The sequence below is a fragment of the Vombatus ursinus genome, unplaced genomic scaffold (genome assembly GCF_900497805.2).
Source record: "Vombatus ursinus unplaced genomic scaffold, bare-nosed wombat genome assembly UNPS02014778.1, whole genome shotgun sequence".
Lineage (NCBI taxonomy): Eukaryota > Metazoa > Chordata > Mammalia > Diprotodontia > Vombatidae > Vombatus > Vombatus ursinus.
In genome coordinates, this window is record NW_020954556.1 from 21,785,351 (window position 1) to 21,798,413 (window position 13,063).

The 13,063-nt window shown below is 38.5% G+C and overlaps 1 protein-coding gene across 1 annotated transcript in view; it reads left to right on the top strand.

Moving 5' to 3' along the window:
- The window catches only part of WDR92 (WD repeat domain 92), a 43,714-nt gene that overhangs the window by 23,410 nt on the left and 7,241 nt on the right, over positions 1–13,063 (top strand). Inside the window, exons 5-6 of the mRNA XM_027865609.1 lie at positions 9,890–10,005; positions 10,471–10,605. Coding sequence (XP_027721410.1) covers positions 9,890–10,005; positions 10,471–10,605 — 251 coding nt within the window. The remainder of the gene's footprint in view (positions 1–9,889; positions 10,006–10,470; positions 10,606–13,063) is intronic.

The following is a 13,063-nucleotide window of genomic DNA, read 5'->3' on the forward strand; positions in this document are numbered from 1 at the left end:
CAAAATGGCATGGTATCCGAATTCTTGAAGGAAAAGTTAAATGAATTACAGGAGGAAAAAGATAGTAAAACTGTACTAGTGCAGGACTTCGACTTAAGCTAACCATAAAATAAATAAGGAAGTCAGAGAGATTAACAGAATTTTAGAAAAGTTAGAAATGATAGACCTCTAGAGAAAATTGAATAGGAATTGATGAGTATACCTTTTTCTCAGCTTTACATGGCACTTCCACAAAAATTAACCATGTGTTAGGGCATAAAAACCTGATAAACAAATGCAAAAAAGCAGAAATAGTAGATGCACCCTTTTCAGACCATAATGCAATAAAAATTACATTCAATAAAGGGCTGTGAAAGCATAAATTAAAATTAATTGGAAACTAAAGAATCTAATTCTAAAGAATAAGTGAGTCAAAGAACAAATTCATAGAAATAAATAATTTCGTTAAAGAGAATGACAGTAATGAGACGGCATACCAAAATTTATGGGATGCAGACAAAGCAGTACTTAGGGGGAAATTTGTATTTCTAAACACATCAATAAAAAAGAGAAAGAACAGATCAATTAATTGGATACAGTTTAAAAAAAAAAACCTGGAAAGAACAAATTAAAAATCCCCATTTAAACACCAAAATAGAAATCCCCAAAAACAAAGAAGAAATTAATAAAAATGAAAGTTAAAAACAAAACATTGAACTAATAAACCTAGAAGCTGATTTGATTTAAAAAAATAAAATAAAATAGATAAACCATTGCTTAATTTGATTTAGAAAAAGAAGAAAACCAACTTACCAGTATCAAAAATGAAAAGGCTAAATGCACCACCAATGAAAAGGAAGTTTAAGCAATTATTAGAAGCTGTTTTGACCAATTATAGCCACTGAAACTGGCAGTCTAAGTGAAATGTTCATGAAGAGTCAGACAATACTCAACAACAATAACAAAACAACAAAATCATCGAAACAGTTTGGTACTGGCTAAGAAATAGAGTGATAGATCAGTAGAATAGATTAAGTATATAACACATGGTAGGAATGTTTTGATCTCATGTTTGATAAACCCAAAGATCCAAGCTTTGGGGGCAAGAACTCATTATTGGACAAAAATTGCTGAGAAAATTGGAGAGCAGTTTGGCAGAAAGTAGGCATAAACCAACATCTCACATTGCATACCAACAGGTCAAAATGGGTACATGATTTATACATAAAGGGTAATATAAGCAAATTAGGGGAACATGGAAAATTTTACTTATCAGATCTGTAGTTAAGAATCTGACCAAACAAGAGATAGAGATAGTCTTAGAAAGTAAAATGGGCAAAAGGGGGGCGGAGCCAAGATAATGGAGTAAAAGTGGTGACTTGCTTGAGCTCTCCCCCAAACCCCTCCAAATACATGTAAAAAAATAACTCTAAACAAATTCTAGAGCAGCAGAAACCACAAAAAGACAGAGTGAAACAAATTTCCAGCCCAAGGCAACCTATATGATTGATTGGAAAGGTCTATTCACCAGTCTGGGAGAGGAGTGAAGTTCAGCATGGGCCCCACAGGCAAAGATCAGGCCTCAGCGAACCTGGAGCAAGCCTCAGGGGACTGAATCATGGTCAACTGTGGTGGTTTCCAGACTTCTCAACCCACAAACGCCAAAGACAACTTAGAAGGTCAGTAGGAAAGGTCTGTCATACCATAATGAAAGAGGAGCTCGACAACCTAGAATCACCTACCCAGCAAAACTTGAGTATAATCCTTCAGGGTAAAAAATGGTAATTCAGTGAAATAGGGGACTTTTCAGCATTCCTATGGAAAAGATCAGAGCTGAATAGAAAATTTGACCTTCAGATACAAGACTCAAGTGAAACATGGAAGATAAACAGGAAAGAGAAATCATAAGAGACTTATTAAGGTGGAACTGTTTACATTCCTGCCGGGAAAGATGATATTTGTGACTCCTGAGTCCTTTGTCAGTATTAGGGTAGTGGGAGGGAAAAAATTATATGTATGTGTAGATAGAGGGCACAGGGTGAGTTGAAGATGAAGGGGTGATATCTGGAAAATAAAATTAAGGGGTGAGAGAGGATTAAGGGAGGAGAAAGGGAGAAGTAGAATGAGGTAAAATATCTCACATGAAACAGACAAGAGAAGGCTCTTACAATGGAGAGGAAATGGGGGAAGGTGAGAGGGAACGAGTGAATCTTATTCTTATAGGATTTGGCTTAAGGAGGGAATAACATACACAATGGGGTATGGAAATCTATCTTACTCTACAGGAAAATAAGGGGGAAAGGGGACATCACAGCAGGGTGTTGATAGAAGGGAGGGCAGATTTGGGGAGGAGATAATCAAAAGCAAACACTTCTGAGGAGGGACAGGGTCAAAAGAGAGAATAAAATAAATGGGGGGTAGGATAGGATGAAGGGAAATATATTTAGTTTTTCATAACAGGACTACTATGGAAGTGTTTTGCATGACTGCACATCTATAACCTGTACCAAGATTCTTGCCTTTTCAATGAGGGTGGGTGGGGAGGGAGGAAGGGAAAAAATTTGGAACCCAAAGTTTTAAAAACACATGTTAAAAATAAAAAAATATTAAAAAAAAAAATAGCTCCATCCAGCCCCAGTCCCGGCACAGCCCTGGGGCAGCGACTGCTTCCAGAGCTCTCAGCCCTCAGATGGAGGGGGGGATCAAGTGGCTGATCAGAGTGGGGTGCAGGGATCCCTTTGCTGGTGCTGAGGCAGGATTTTCTTGCTTTGCCCTTGCTTGGATCAGGGTCAAAGTTTTGGGTGGAGGTCCTGGGGCAAGGAGGATCACTGGCATAGCAGAGCCTGTGGTGGTGGTGGTGAAGAGGAAATCCTTCTCACAGTTCCAAGGCAGAAAAGAGTGCTTATGGTCACTCACAGACCAGAGCACAGGCCAGGAAAAGAGTAAACACTTCTCCTTTGATCTTGCCAGCTTGGAAGAACTGAAAAATTTACAGGTCCCTAGAAGTATCTCTGAAAACAGCTGCACAGAACCCTCCAAGCTTGGGACAGTACATTCTCCACACTGGAAGCAGACCCCTACTTAAACAAAGAGTTTAAAAGTCAAATAATTGGCTGGGATCATGAGCAAACAGCCCAAAAAAAGTCAGACCATAGAATCTTACTTTGTTGACAAAGAAGACCAAAATATACAACCAGAAGAAAACAACAAAGGCAAAGGTCCTACATCCAGAGCCTCCAAGAAAAATAGGAATCGGTCCCAGGCCATGGACGAGCTCAGAAAGAATTTTGAGAAGCAAGTAAGAGAAGTAGAGGAAAAATTGGGAAGAGAAATGAGAGTGACATAACAAAATAATGAAAAACAAGTCAACAGCTTGCTAAAGGAGACCCAAAAAAATGCTGAAGAAAATAATACCTTAAAAAATAGACTAAACCAAATGGCAAAGGAAATCCAAAAAAGCCAGTGAGAAGAATGCCTTCAAAAACAGAATTGACCAAATGAAAAAGGAAGTCCAAAAGCTCACTGAAGAAAATACTTCCTTAAAAATTAGAATGGAGAAAATGGAAGCTAATGACTTTATGGGAAATCAAGAAATTGTAAAACGAAACCAAAAGAATGAAAAAATAGAAAACAATGTGAAATATCACATTGGAAAAACAACTGACCTGGAAAATAGATCCAGGAGAGATCATTTAAAAATTGTTGGACTGCCTGAAAGCCATGATCAAAAAAAGAGCCTAGACATCATCTTTCAAGAAATTATCAAAGAAAACTGCCCTGATATTCTATAACCAGAGGGTAAAATAGAAATGGAAAGAATCCACCAATCACCTCCTGAAAGAGATCCCCAAAGGAAATCTCCTAGGAATATTCTAACCAAATTCCAGAGTTCCCAGGTCAAGGAGAAAATATTACAAGCAGCTAGAAAGAAACAATTCAAGTATTGTGGAAACACAATCAGGGTAACACAAGATTTAGCAGCTTCTACATTAAAGGACTGGAATATGATATTCCGGAGGGCAAAGGAGATAGGATTACAACCAAGAATCACCTACCTAGCAAAACTGAGTATAACCCTTTTTTTTAATTTTAAATTTATTTATTTTTTTGTTTTCAGCATTTACTTCCACAAGATTTTGAGTTCCAGATTTTCACCCCATCTTGCCCCTCCCCCTACCCCAAGATGGCATGCATTCTGAATATTCCCTCCCCTAGCCTGATCTCCCTTCTATCTCTCCCCCACTTCTCTTATCCCCTTCCCCTTCTACTTTCCTGTAGGGCAGGATAGATTTCTGTACCCCATTTCCTGTGTTTCTTATTTCCCAGTTGCATGTGAAAACTTTTTTTTTAAACATGTGTTTTGAAAACTTTGGGTTCCAAATTTTCTCCCTTCCTCCCTCCCCACCCACCCTCATTGAAAAGGCAAGCAACTTAATATAGGTTATACATGTGCAATTATACAAAACACTTCCCTAGTAATCATGTTGTAAAAAATTAATTCTGTTTCCCTTAATCCTATCCCGCCCCCCCCCGTTTATTCTATTCTTTCTTTTGACCCTGTTCCTCCTCAGAAGTGTTTGCTTCTGATTAACCCCTTTCCCATTCTGCCCTCCTCTCTATCATTCCTCTGCTCTCTTGTCCCCTCCTCCTCCTGTTTTCTGGTAGGGTAAGACATATTTCCATACCCAATTGAGTGTGTATGTTATTCCCTCCTTAAGTCAAATCCTATGAGAATAAAATTCACTCCTTCACTTGTTTCCCCTCCATTGTAAGAGCCTTTTCTTTTCTGTTTTTTTTTTGTGAGATAAATTACCCTGTTCTACCTCTCCCTTTCTCCTCCCAGTATAATCTTCTTTCATCCCTTAATTTTATTCTCCAGATATGACCCCTTCATCTTCAACTCACCCTGTGCCCTCTATCTATCTATATCTATCTCTTTAACTGTATATATATATATATATATATATATATATATACACACACACACACACACACATACATACACACACACATATATATAATTTTTTCCCTCCAACTACCCTAATGCTGACAAAGGTCTCAAGAGTTATAAATATCATCTTTCCATGCAGGAATGTAAACAGTTCAACCTTAATAAGTCTCTTATGATTTCTCTTTCCTATTTACCTCTTCATGTTCCACTTGAGTCTTGTATTTGAAAGTCAAATTTTCTATTTAGCTCTGGTCTTTTCAGCAAGAATGCTTGAAAGTTCTCTATTTCACTGAATGACCATTTTTTTCCCCCTGAAGGATTATACTCAGTGTTGCTGGGTAGGTAATTCTTGGTTGTAATCCTATCTCCTTTGCCCTCCGGAATATTATATTCCATGCCCTCCGGTACCTTAATGTAAAAGCGCTAAATCTTGTGTTATCCTGATTGTGTTTCCACACTACTTGAATTGTTTCTTTCTGGCTGCTTGTAATATTTTCTCCTTGACCTGGGAACTCTGGAATTTGGCTATAATATTCCTACGAGTTTTCCTTTGGAGATCTCTTTCAGGAGGAGATCGGTGGATTCTTTCAATTTCTATTTTGCCTTCTGGTTCTAAAATATCAGGGCAGTTTTCCTTGATAATTTCTTGGAAGATGATGTCTAGGCTCTTTTTTTGATCATGGCTTTCAGATAGTCCAATAATTTTTAAATTCTCTCTCCTGGATCTATTTTCCAGGTCAGTTGTTTTTCCAATGAGATATTTCACATTATTTTCTAATTTTTCATTCTTTTGGATTTATTTTACAGTGTCTTGATTTCTCATGAAGTCCCTAGCTTCTAATTGCTGTATTCTAATTTTTAAGGATTTTCTTCAGTAAGCTTTTGGACTTCCTTTTCCATTGGGCCAATTTTGCTTTTGAAAGCATTCTTCTCCTCATTGGCTTTTTGGAACTCTTTTACCATTTGGGTTAGGCTGTTTTTTAAGGTGTTATTTTCTTCAGTATTTTTTGGGGTTGTTGACTTGTTTTTCATGATTTTCATGCATCACTCTCATTTCTCTTCCAGTTTTTCCTCTACTTCTCTTACTTGCTTCTCAAAATCCTTTTTGAGCTCTTCCAAGGCCTCGGACTGATTCATATTTTTCTTGGAGGATTTGAATGTAGGAGCTTTGACTTTGTTGTCTTCTTTTGGTTGTATGTTTTGATCTTCTTTGTTACCAAAAAAAGATTCTGTGGTCTGACACTTCTTGCAAGGTTTGCTCATGATCCCAGCCAATTACTTGAGTTATAAACTCTTAGGAAGGTAGAGGTCTGCTTCCAATGTGAAGAATGTATTGTCCCAAGCTTCAGGGGTTTTATGCAGCTGTTTTCAGAGATATTTCTAGGGACCTGTAAATTTTCAGTTCTTCCAAGGTGGTATGATAAGGGGTGAGGTGTTTACTCCTTTCCTGGCCTGTGCTGTGGTCTATGAGTGACCACAAGCCTTCTTTTCTGTCTTGGAAGTGTGAAGAGGATTTCTTCCCCACCACCATTACAAACTCCACTACACCAGCACTGCTCCTCCTCGCCCCAGGACCACCCCTCAAAACTGTGACCCAGATTCAAGCATGGGCAAAGCAAGAGATTCCTGCCTCAGCACTGGCAAAGAGATCCCTGCAATCCCCCTCTGATCCGCCACTTGATTCCCCCTCAGTATGTGGGCCGGAAGCTCAGGAGGCAGCTGCCGCCCCAGGCCGAACTTAGAAACTGGGACTGAGACCTAGTTTCTCTCTCACCACAGAAATAGACTTTTCCCACTGACCTTCTAAGTTATCTTTGGCGTTCGTGGGTTGAGAGGTCTGGAAACCACCACAGCTGCCTGTGATTCAGTCCTCTGAGGCCTGCCCCAGGTTTACTGCAGCCTGCATGCCCACGCCAAACTGCGCTCCTCTCCTGACCTGGCACGATACACCTTTCTGCTCAACCATCCAGGTTGTCTTGGGCAGGAAATTTGTTTTGCTGTGTCTTTCTTTGGGTTCTGCTGCTTTAGAATTTGTTTAGAGCCATTTTTTACAGGTATTTGGAGGGGTTTGGGGGAGAGCTCTAGCAAGTCACTGCTTTCCCTCCGCTATCTTGGCTCTGCTTCCTGAGTATAATCCTTCAGGGGAAAAAAATTCAGTGAAATAGAGGACTTTCAAGCATTCTTGCTGAAAAGACCAGAGCTGAATAGAAAATTTGACTTTCAAATACAAGACTCAAGAGAAGCATGAAAAAGAAAACAGGAAAGGGAGATCTTAAGGGACTTATTAAAGTTGAACTGTTTACGTTCCTACATGGAAAGATGTTACTTGTAACTCATGAGACTTTTGTCAGTATAAGGGTAGTTGGAGGAAAATAAAAATATGTATAGATAGATAGAGGGCACAGGATAAGTTGAAGATGAAGGGGTGTTATATAAAAAATAAAATTAAGGAGTGAGAGAAGATTATACTGGGAGAGCTAGAATGGCGCAAATCATCTCACATAAAACAGACAAGAAAAATCTTTTACAGTGGAGGGGAAGTGGGAGAAGGTGAGAAGGAATGAGTGAATCTTATTCTCATAGGATTTGACTTAAGGAGGGAATAACATACACACTCAATTGGGTATGCAAATCTATCTTACCCTACAGAAAAATAGAGGAGAAGGGGATAAGAAAGGGAGGGGGCGGAATGATAGACGGGAGGGCAGATTGGGGGAGGGGGTAATTAGAAGCAAACACTTCTGAGGAGGGACAAGGTCAAAAGAGAGAATAGAATAAACTGGGGGTGGGATAGGATGAAGGGAAATATAGTCAGTTTTTCACATGACTACTATGGAAGTGTTTTGCATGACTACACATGTATAACCTGTCTCGAGTTGCTTGCCATCTCAATGAGGGTGGGTGGGGAGGGAGGAAGGGAGAGAATGTGGAACCCAAAGCTTTAAAAGCAAATGTTAAAAATTGTTTTTACTTGCAACTGGGAAATAAGATACACAGTCAGTGAGGTATAGAAATCTTTATCCTGCCCTACAGGAAAATAGAAGGGGAAGGGAATAAGAGAAAGAAGGAGCGATAGAAGGGAGGGCAGATTAGGGAAAGGAGGGGTATTCAGAATGCATGCCGTCTTGGGGTAGGTGGAGGGGCAAGATGGGGAGAAAATTTGGAACTCAAAATCTTGTGGTAATGAATGTCAAAAACTAAAAATTAATTAAAAATAAAAATTAAATAAATTTTAAAAATTAAAGTCAAATGGGTCATTTTAATTAAATGACATTTTAAATTTTCACATAAACAAAACTAATGTAGTCAAAATTAGAAGGAAAGCAGGAAACTGGGGGGAAAATTTTATTGCAAGTTCCTCTGTTAAATGTCTTGTTTCTCAAATATATGAGGCCAAAATTTATAAATAAGAGCCATTCCCCAATTGATGAATTGTCAAAGATTATGAACAGCCAGTTTTCAGAGCTATCAAGTCATACAAAAAAAATACTGTAAATCACTACAAATCTGAGGAATGCAAACTTTACAGCATTTTACTCACAATAGGTTAAGTTTAAATGTGTTAAGTTAAAGACCAAGTGATATGTTGATGTGATGAGAATAAATATGACGCGGTAGTCTCCGAGGTCCCTTCTAGCTCCAAATGTATGACCGTGTAAACATTACAAGCTCTGGATTTTTTTCCCCTTTATTAAAAACATGTTCTTCCTTATAGTGCATTGCACAGAACTTCTTCAACTTAGGTGGAATAAAGGCTTAATACAGTAACAGTATTGTGAATACAGTGATTCTTTGTGTCCCAGCCCACAATGCATATTAACCTTGCTTTGAGGATGTGAATACAGTAAGTTTAACTGAAAGAGAAATCTGTTATAACACATATTCATAAGATCACCACTTAGTAGTCCTAGATCTTTTTTAATGAAGATATCCTTTTGGTCCAGTATTTATATGTAGTACCTGCAGGTATTTCAATACCTGCACAAGGATAAGTATTCCTAATAAAAGTTAGGCTTGTGAAATGTTAAAAACAAGAATTTTTGGAGGAGGCTTTTATAATAAATAAATGTTCCCTGTTGTGTTGACATTGGCTATGAATTCTTAGACAGGAAGCAGTAGGTGGGAGTAACAGTAACAAGGGCTTTGAGGCCTTTGACTTTTGGATACAGTGACCAAATGTTTTGGTTTGACGGGAAGAGTCTTGATTTTTGCAGCTTGTGTTGGGTAAACAGGTATCCAAGGAATTCCTTGCAAGGAATCCTTGACTTCATCACATATTTCTTACTGAGAAACTGGTTCAAGGATTTGATGTTTCTTGAATAGGATTCCAAACTCCAGGCATCTGTCAAACACTGTGTATTACTATGTGATCTGACCAGAATACTTTATGTATGGTCATTCAGAGCACAATCCAGAATATTTCATCATTTGTCTACAGTTACTGTTAGGTCTAATTCAGAGACTGGAAGCTGGGAGCATGCTTTGCATTCTTTCCCTTCTCCCTCCCCTTTAAAAAAAACCCTCAAATTACAAATAGCATTTTGAAGAAAAAATTATGAAAAAGTTTTAGTCAAATGTGATAGACATTGAAACATACCTGTTGCCAAAAGGATCAATACAGGCCCTGTAGTATCTGTCCTCTCAGTCTCCATGGAAATGGAACCAGAAAAATGGTTGTTATGCTTTGCAAATGCCTGACATTTGCTTTAGTAAAACATAATAAGTAAAACATAATAAATAATACCACATAGTCTAAAACTTGCCATTAATGTTGTATGCAATTTATCCATTTTGATGATCTTTCTAACTCGTTAAAATGGGATTCTGTGGGTTTATGTTTTTATATGTGTCTGTGTAGGTCATACATTCAGTTCCATAGTAACAGGGCAATTTGTGGGAGCATTTTTTTTTTTAGTAAACTAATGATTTTAAATTGGAATGTCGTATGTCTGTTTCCAGGCAATGCTTACAATCAAGAGGAACGTGTTGTATGTGCTGGCTATGACAATGGGGATGTAAAACTATTTGATCTAAAAAATATGTCGTTAAGATGGGAAACAAATATTAAAAATGGGGTAATGTATATTCTTACTCTTGGTCATTTCACTGAACCTTTTTACAATCATCTTTTTACCATTGAGTTGGAAAGGGGCACACGTGAACACATGATGGACACAAAAAGGTCCTTTTCCTAAGCCTTAAATATGGATAACCCAAACTTACCCCTGAAGTCCCAGAATTATATGCCTTCAGTGGAGAATGTTCTGTTTATACTTTTCCAAAGTTCATTTACTGTACAAATAAAGATGCTGCTTTTCATCTGTGTCCGTAGAATGTAGCACCAAAAATGTTATAGTTCATCCAAGAAAAAAAATTTATTGTAAGGAAAAGAGCCTTATGTACTAGTTCAAAAAATAAAGTGGATACTTTGCATTTTTTCTTGTTGGCTCCTAACTTTGAGGCAGCTTTATTCAGTTCAAGAAAGTTAATCAATTATTAATGATGACATCCTCATGAATGTTTGTACTCTTGATTTTTAGGTTTGTAGTATGGAGTTTGACAGGAAAGACATCAGTATGAATAAACTAGTAGCTACATCATTAGAAGGAAAGTTCCATGTTTTTGACATGAGAACTCAGCATCCAACCAAAGGGTTTGCCTCTGTTTCAGAAAAGGTAGAGTATAAAGTAAATGTCTTTGTTAAATATGATTCTTTTATTTTGAGAGAAGAAGATAGCTTCTCAGTTGGGCTCTGAAATTTCTTCCAGGACTTTATGTTAAAAGATGTTTTAATGCTTTACAAATAGCATGTGGGCAAGTAGATTTCTCACATTCAGGTATAATCTTTAAACACTTATCTGGTACAAAAAACATGGATATAGGAGGTGAGAGAGAGTGAAGGGTCAAAGACGACAACCTAGGTTTGTGACTGGGTGGATGGTGGTGCCCTCAACAGCATTAGGAAAGTTAGGATTGATTTAGGGTATTTGCAAAGGTGTTAAAAACTGATAATGTTCTGTTCATTGACCAGTTTTTTGCCTTTCTTATTGTGTTTTTTTTTTTGTGAGGCAATTGGGGTTAAGTGACTTGCCCAGGGTCACACAGCTAGTAAGTGTCAAGTATCTGAGGCCAGATTTGAAATCAGGTCCTCCTGACTCCAAGGTCAGAGCTCTATCCACTGCACCAGCTAGCTGCCCCTGCCTTTCTTATTGTTATAACCAAAGAGAGTTTATTAATCCTTAGTACCATCCTATAAATCATTGTGTTTTTCATTTTAGAGTTTAGACAAGTCATCTGGTATTAAAATGATGACAAAGCAAGATAATTTAAGATTAAAATCCACTCTGTCTACTTTTTGCCAAAAAGAAGTTGTTCCTTTTTTTGGGGTATTTATTGTAACAGGTAAGGGAAATGTTTTAATGTAGCAGTGATAATATAGCTCGATTCTGTAGTGCTTTACAGTTTTCACAGACTTTTCTTTCCTCATAGCAACCCTGTCAGAGAGCTACTAAAAATGTTATTATCCTTGTTTTATAGGTAAAGAATCTGGGAGTGAGAAAATTACTTACAGACAATGTTGAACCCGTATCTTTTCAGATTCAGGGGACCTGGATTCAAATACTGGCTTTGCCATTTTATAGCCTGTATGACTCTGTGGAAGTCATTCATCCTGTCTGGGCCTCAGTTTTCCCAGAAATGAGGGGCTGCCCTCAGCAGATGACCATGCTGACCTTTTCCATCTCTCAGTCTGTCATCTTTGAAAGTGGAGCGCCTTCATTCTTTGGATTCCAAATCTTGCAGTTTTTTCTAGTCAAGATTGCCCATCTAAAATGTGTCATTTTGTGAATTCGTTATATCATTAAGCTAAACATCCTTTTAAAAATTTTCAGTGTGGTGGTAGTTCTGTCATCTTTCACCATCCTGATCATCCTTCTCTTAGCTCCCAAGGCCTGAGGCACAGCTGGGGTCCTGAGTAAGAGGCCACTGCCCTTCCAAGGGATTAGCTGAGTCCAGAGAAGGACTGAGGGAACACATCCCATCCCCGCCAATCCCCCTGGCGTGACTGAGCTGCTGGGAATGCAAAGAAAAGCTCCCAGTTGACCTGCCGGAACTCACATTGTCTTTGTAATTGGAAATAGCAGTAAGAAACTGCCTCATTATGGCATCTTCAGAAAGAAAACATTTCCCAGGAAAATCTGGGAAACTAGCAATGGAAGCTCAGGTGAGCTGAGCTTATGACTTGACAAAGAAGACAAAAAAAGATCTCAGTGGCTCTGAGGAAGATGCTAGGGAAGGAAAGACTACAGTAATTAAAAGGCATGGGGAGAAAAGACCTACGGTCATTACTCATGGAGCAGTTGAAGAAGATATGGGGGGGGGGTGAAGTACAGAATATGTTGGAAAGATTTGGAGCTGATATTAACAGTGCTTTTCTTGCAAAGAGGAAAAGATTAGGAGTATGGGTTTGTTTGTTTGGCTAGGCAGTTGGGGTTAAATGACCTGTCCAGGGTCACACAACTAGTAAGTGTCAAGTGTCTAAGGCCATATTTGAACTCAGGTCCTGTGCTCTATCTACTGCGCCAACTAGCTGCCCCCAGAAGTGTGTACTAAGGCTTCTTTTAAAACCGGTAATCAGAAAATGGAGCATATTTGGAAAACACAGCAAGAACAGAAGCAAAAACTCAACCATGAATATGATTTCTTAACATTATTTTTGCGGTGGGATATGGATGTTCAGAAAGCTGAAGAACAGGGGGAAGAAACAACTAGTTAACATGTTTGAACAACAGCAAAAGGTTTTTCAATAAGCCAGAATAGTTCAGAGCCATAGACTAAGACAATTAAACAGTTGTATGAACAATTCTTAAAGAATATGGAAGGCTTGGAGAAGAACCACCAAAGCATTTTTACAGGTGCACAAAATGAACTCAGAAAAGAAATGGCCGTGTTAACAAAAGAAAATTATGATGGACACTCAGCAGCAAGCAATGGCGAGTGGTGAGGCAGCTAGGTGGCGCAGTGGATAGAGCACTGGCCCTGAAGTCAGGAGGACCTGAGTTCAAATGCAGCCTCAGGCACACATGATACCTACTGCCTGTGTGACCCTAGGCAGTCACTTAACCCTGATTGCCT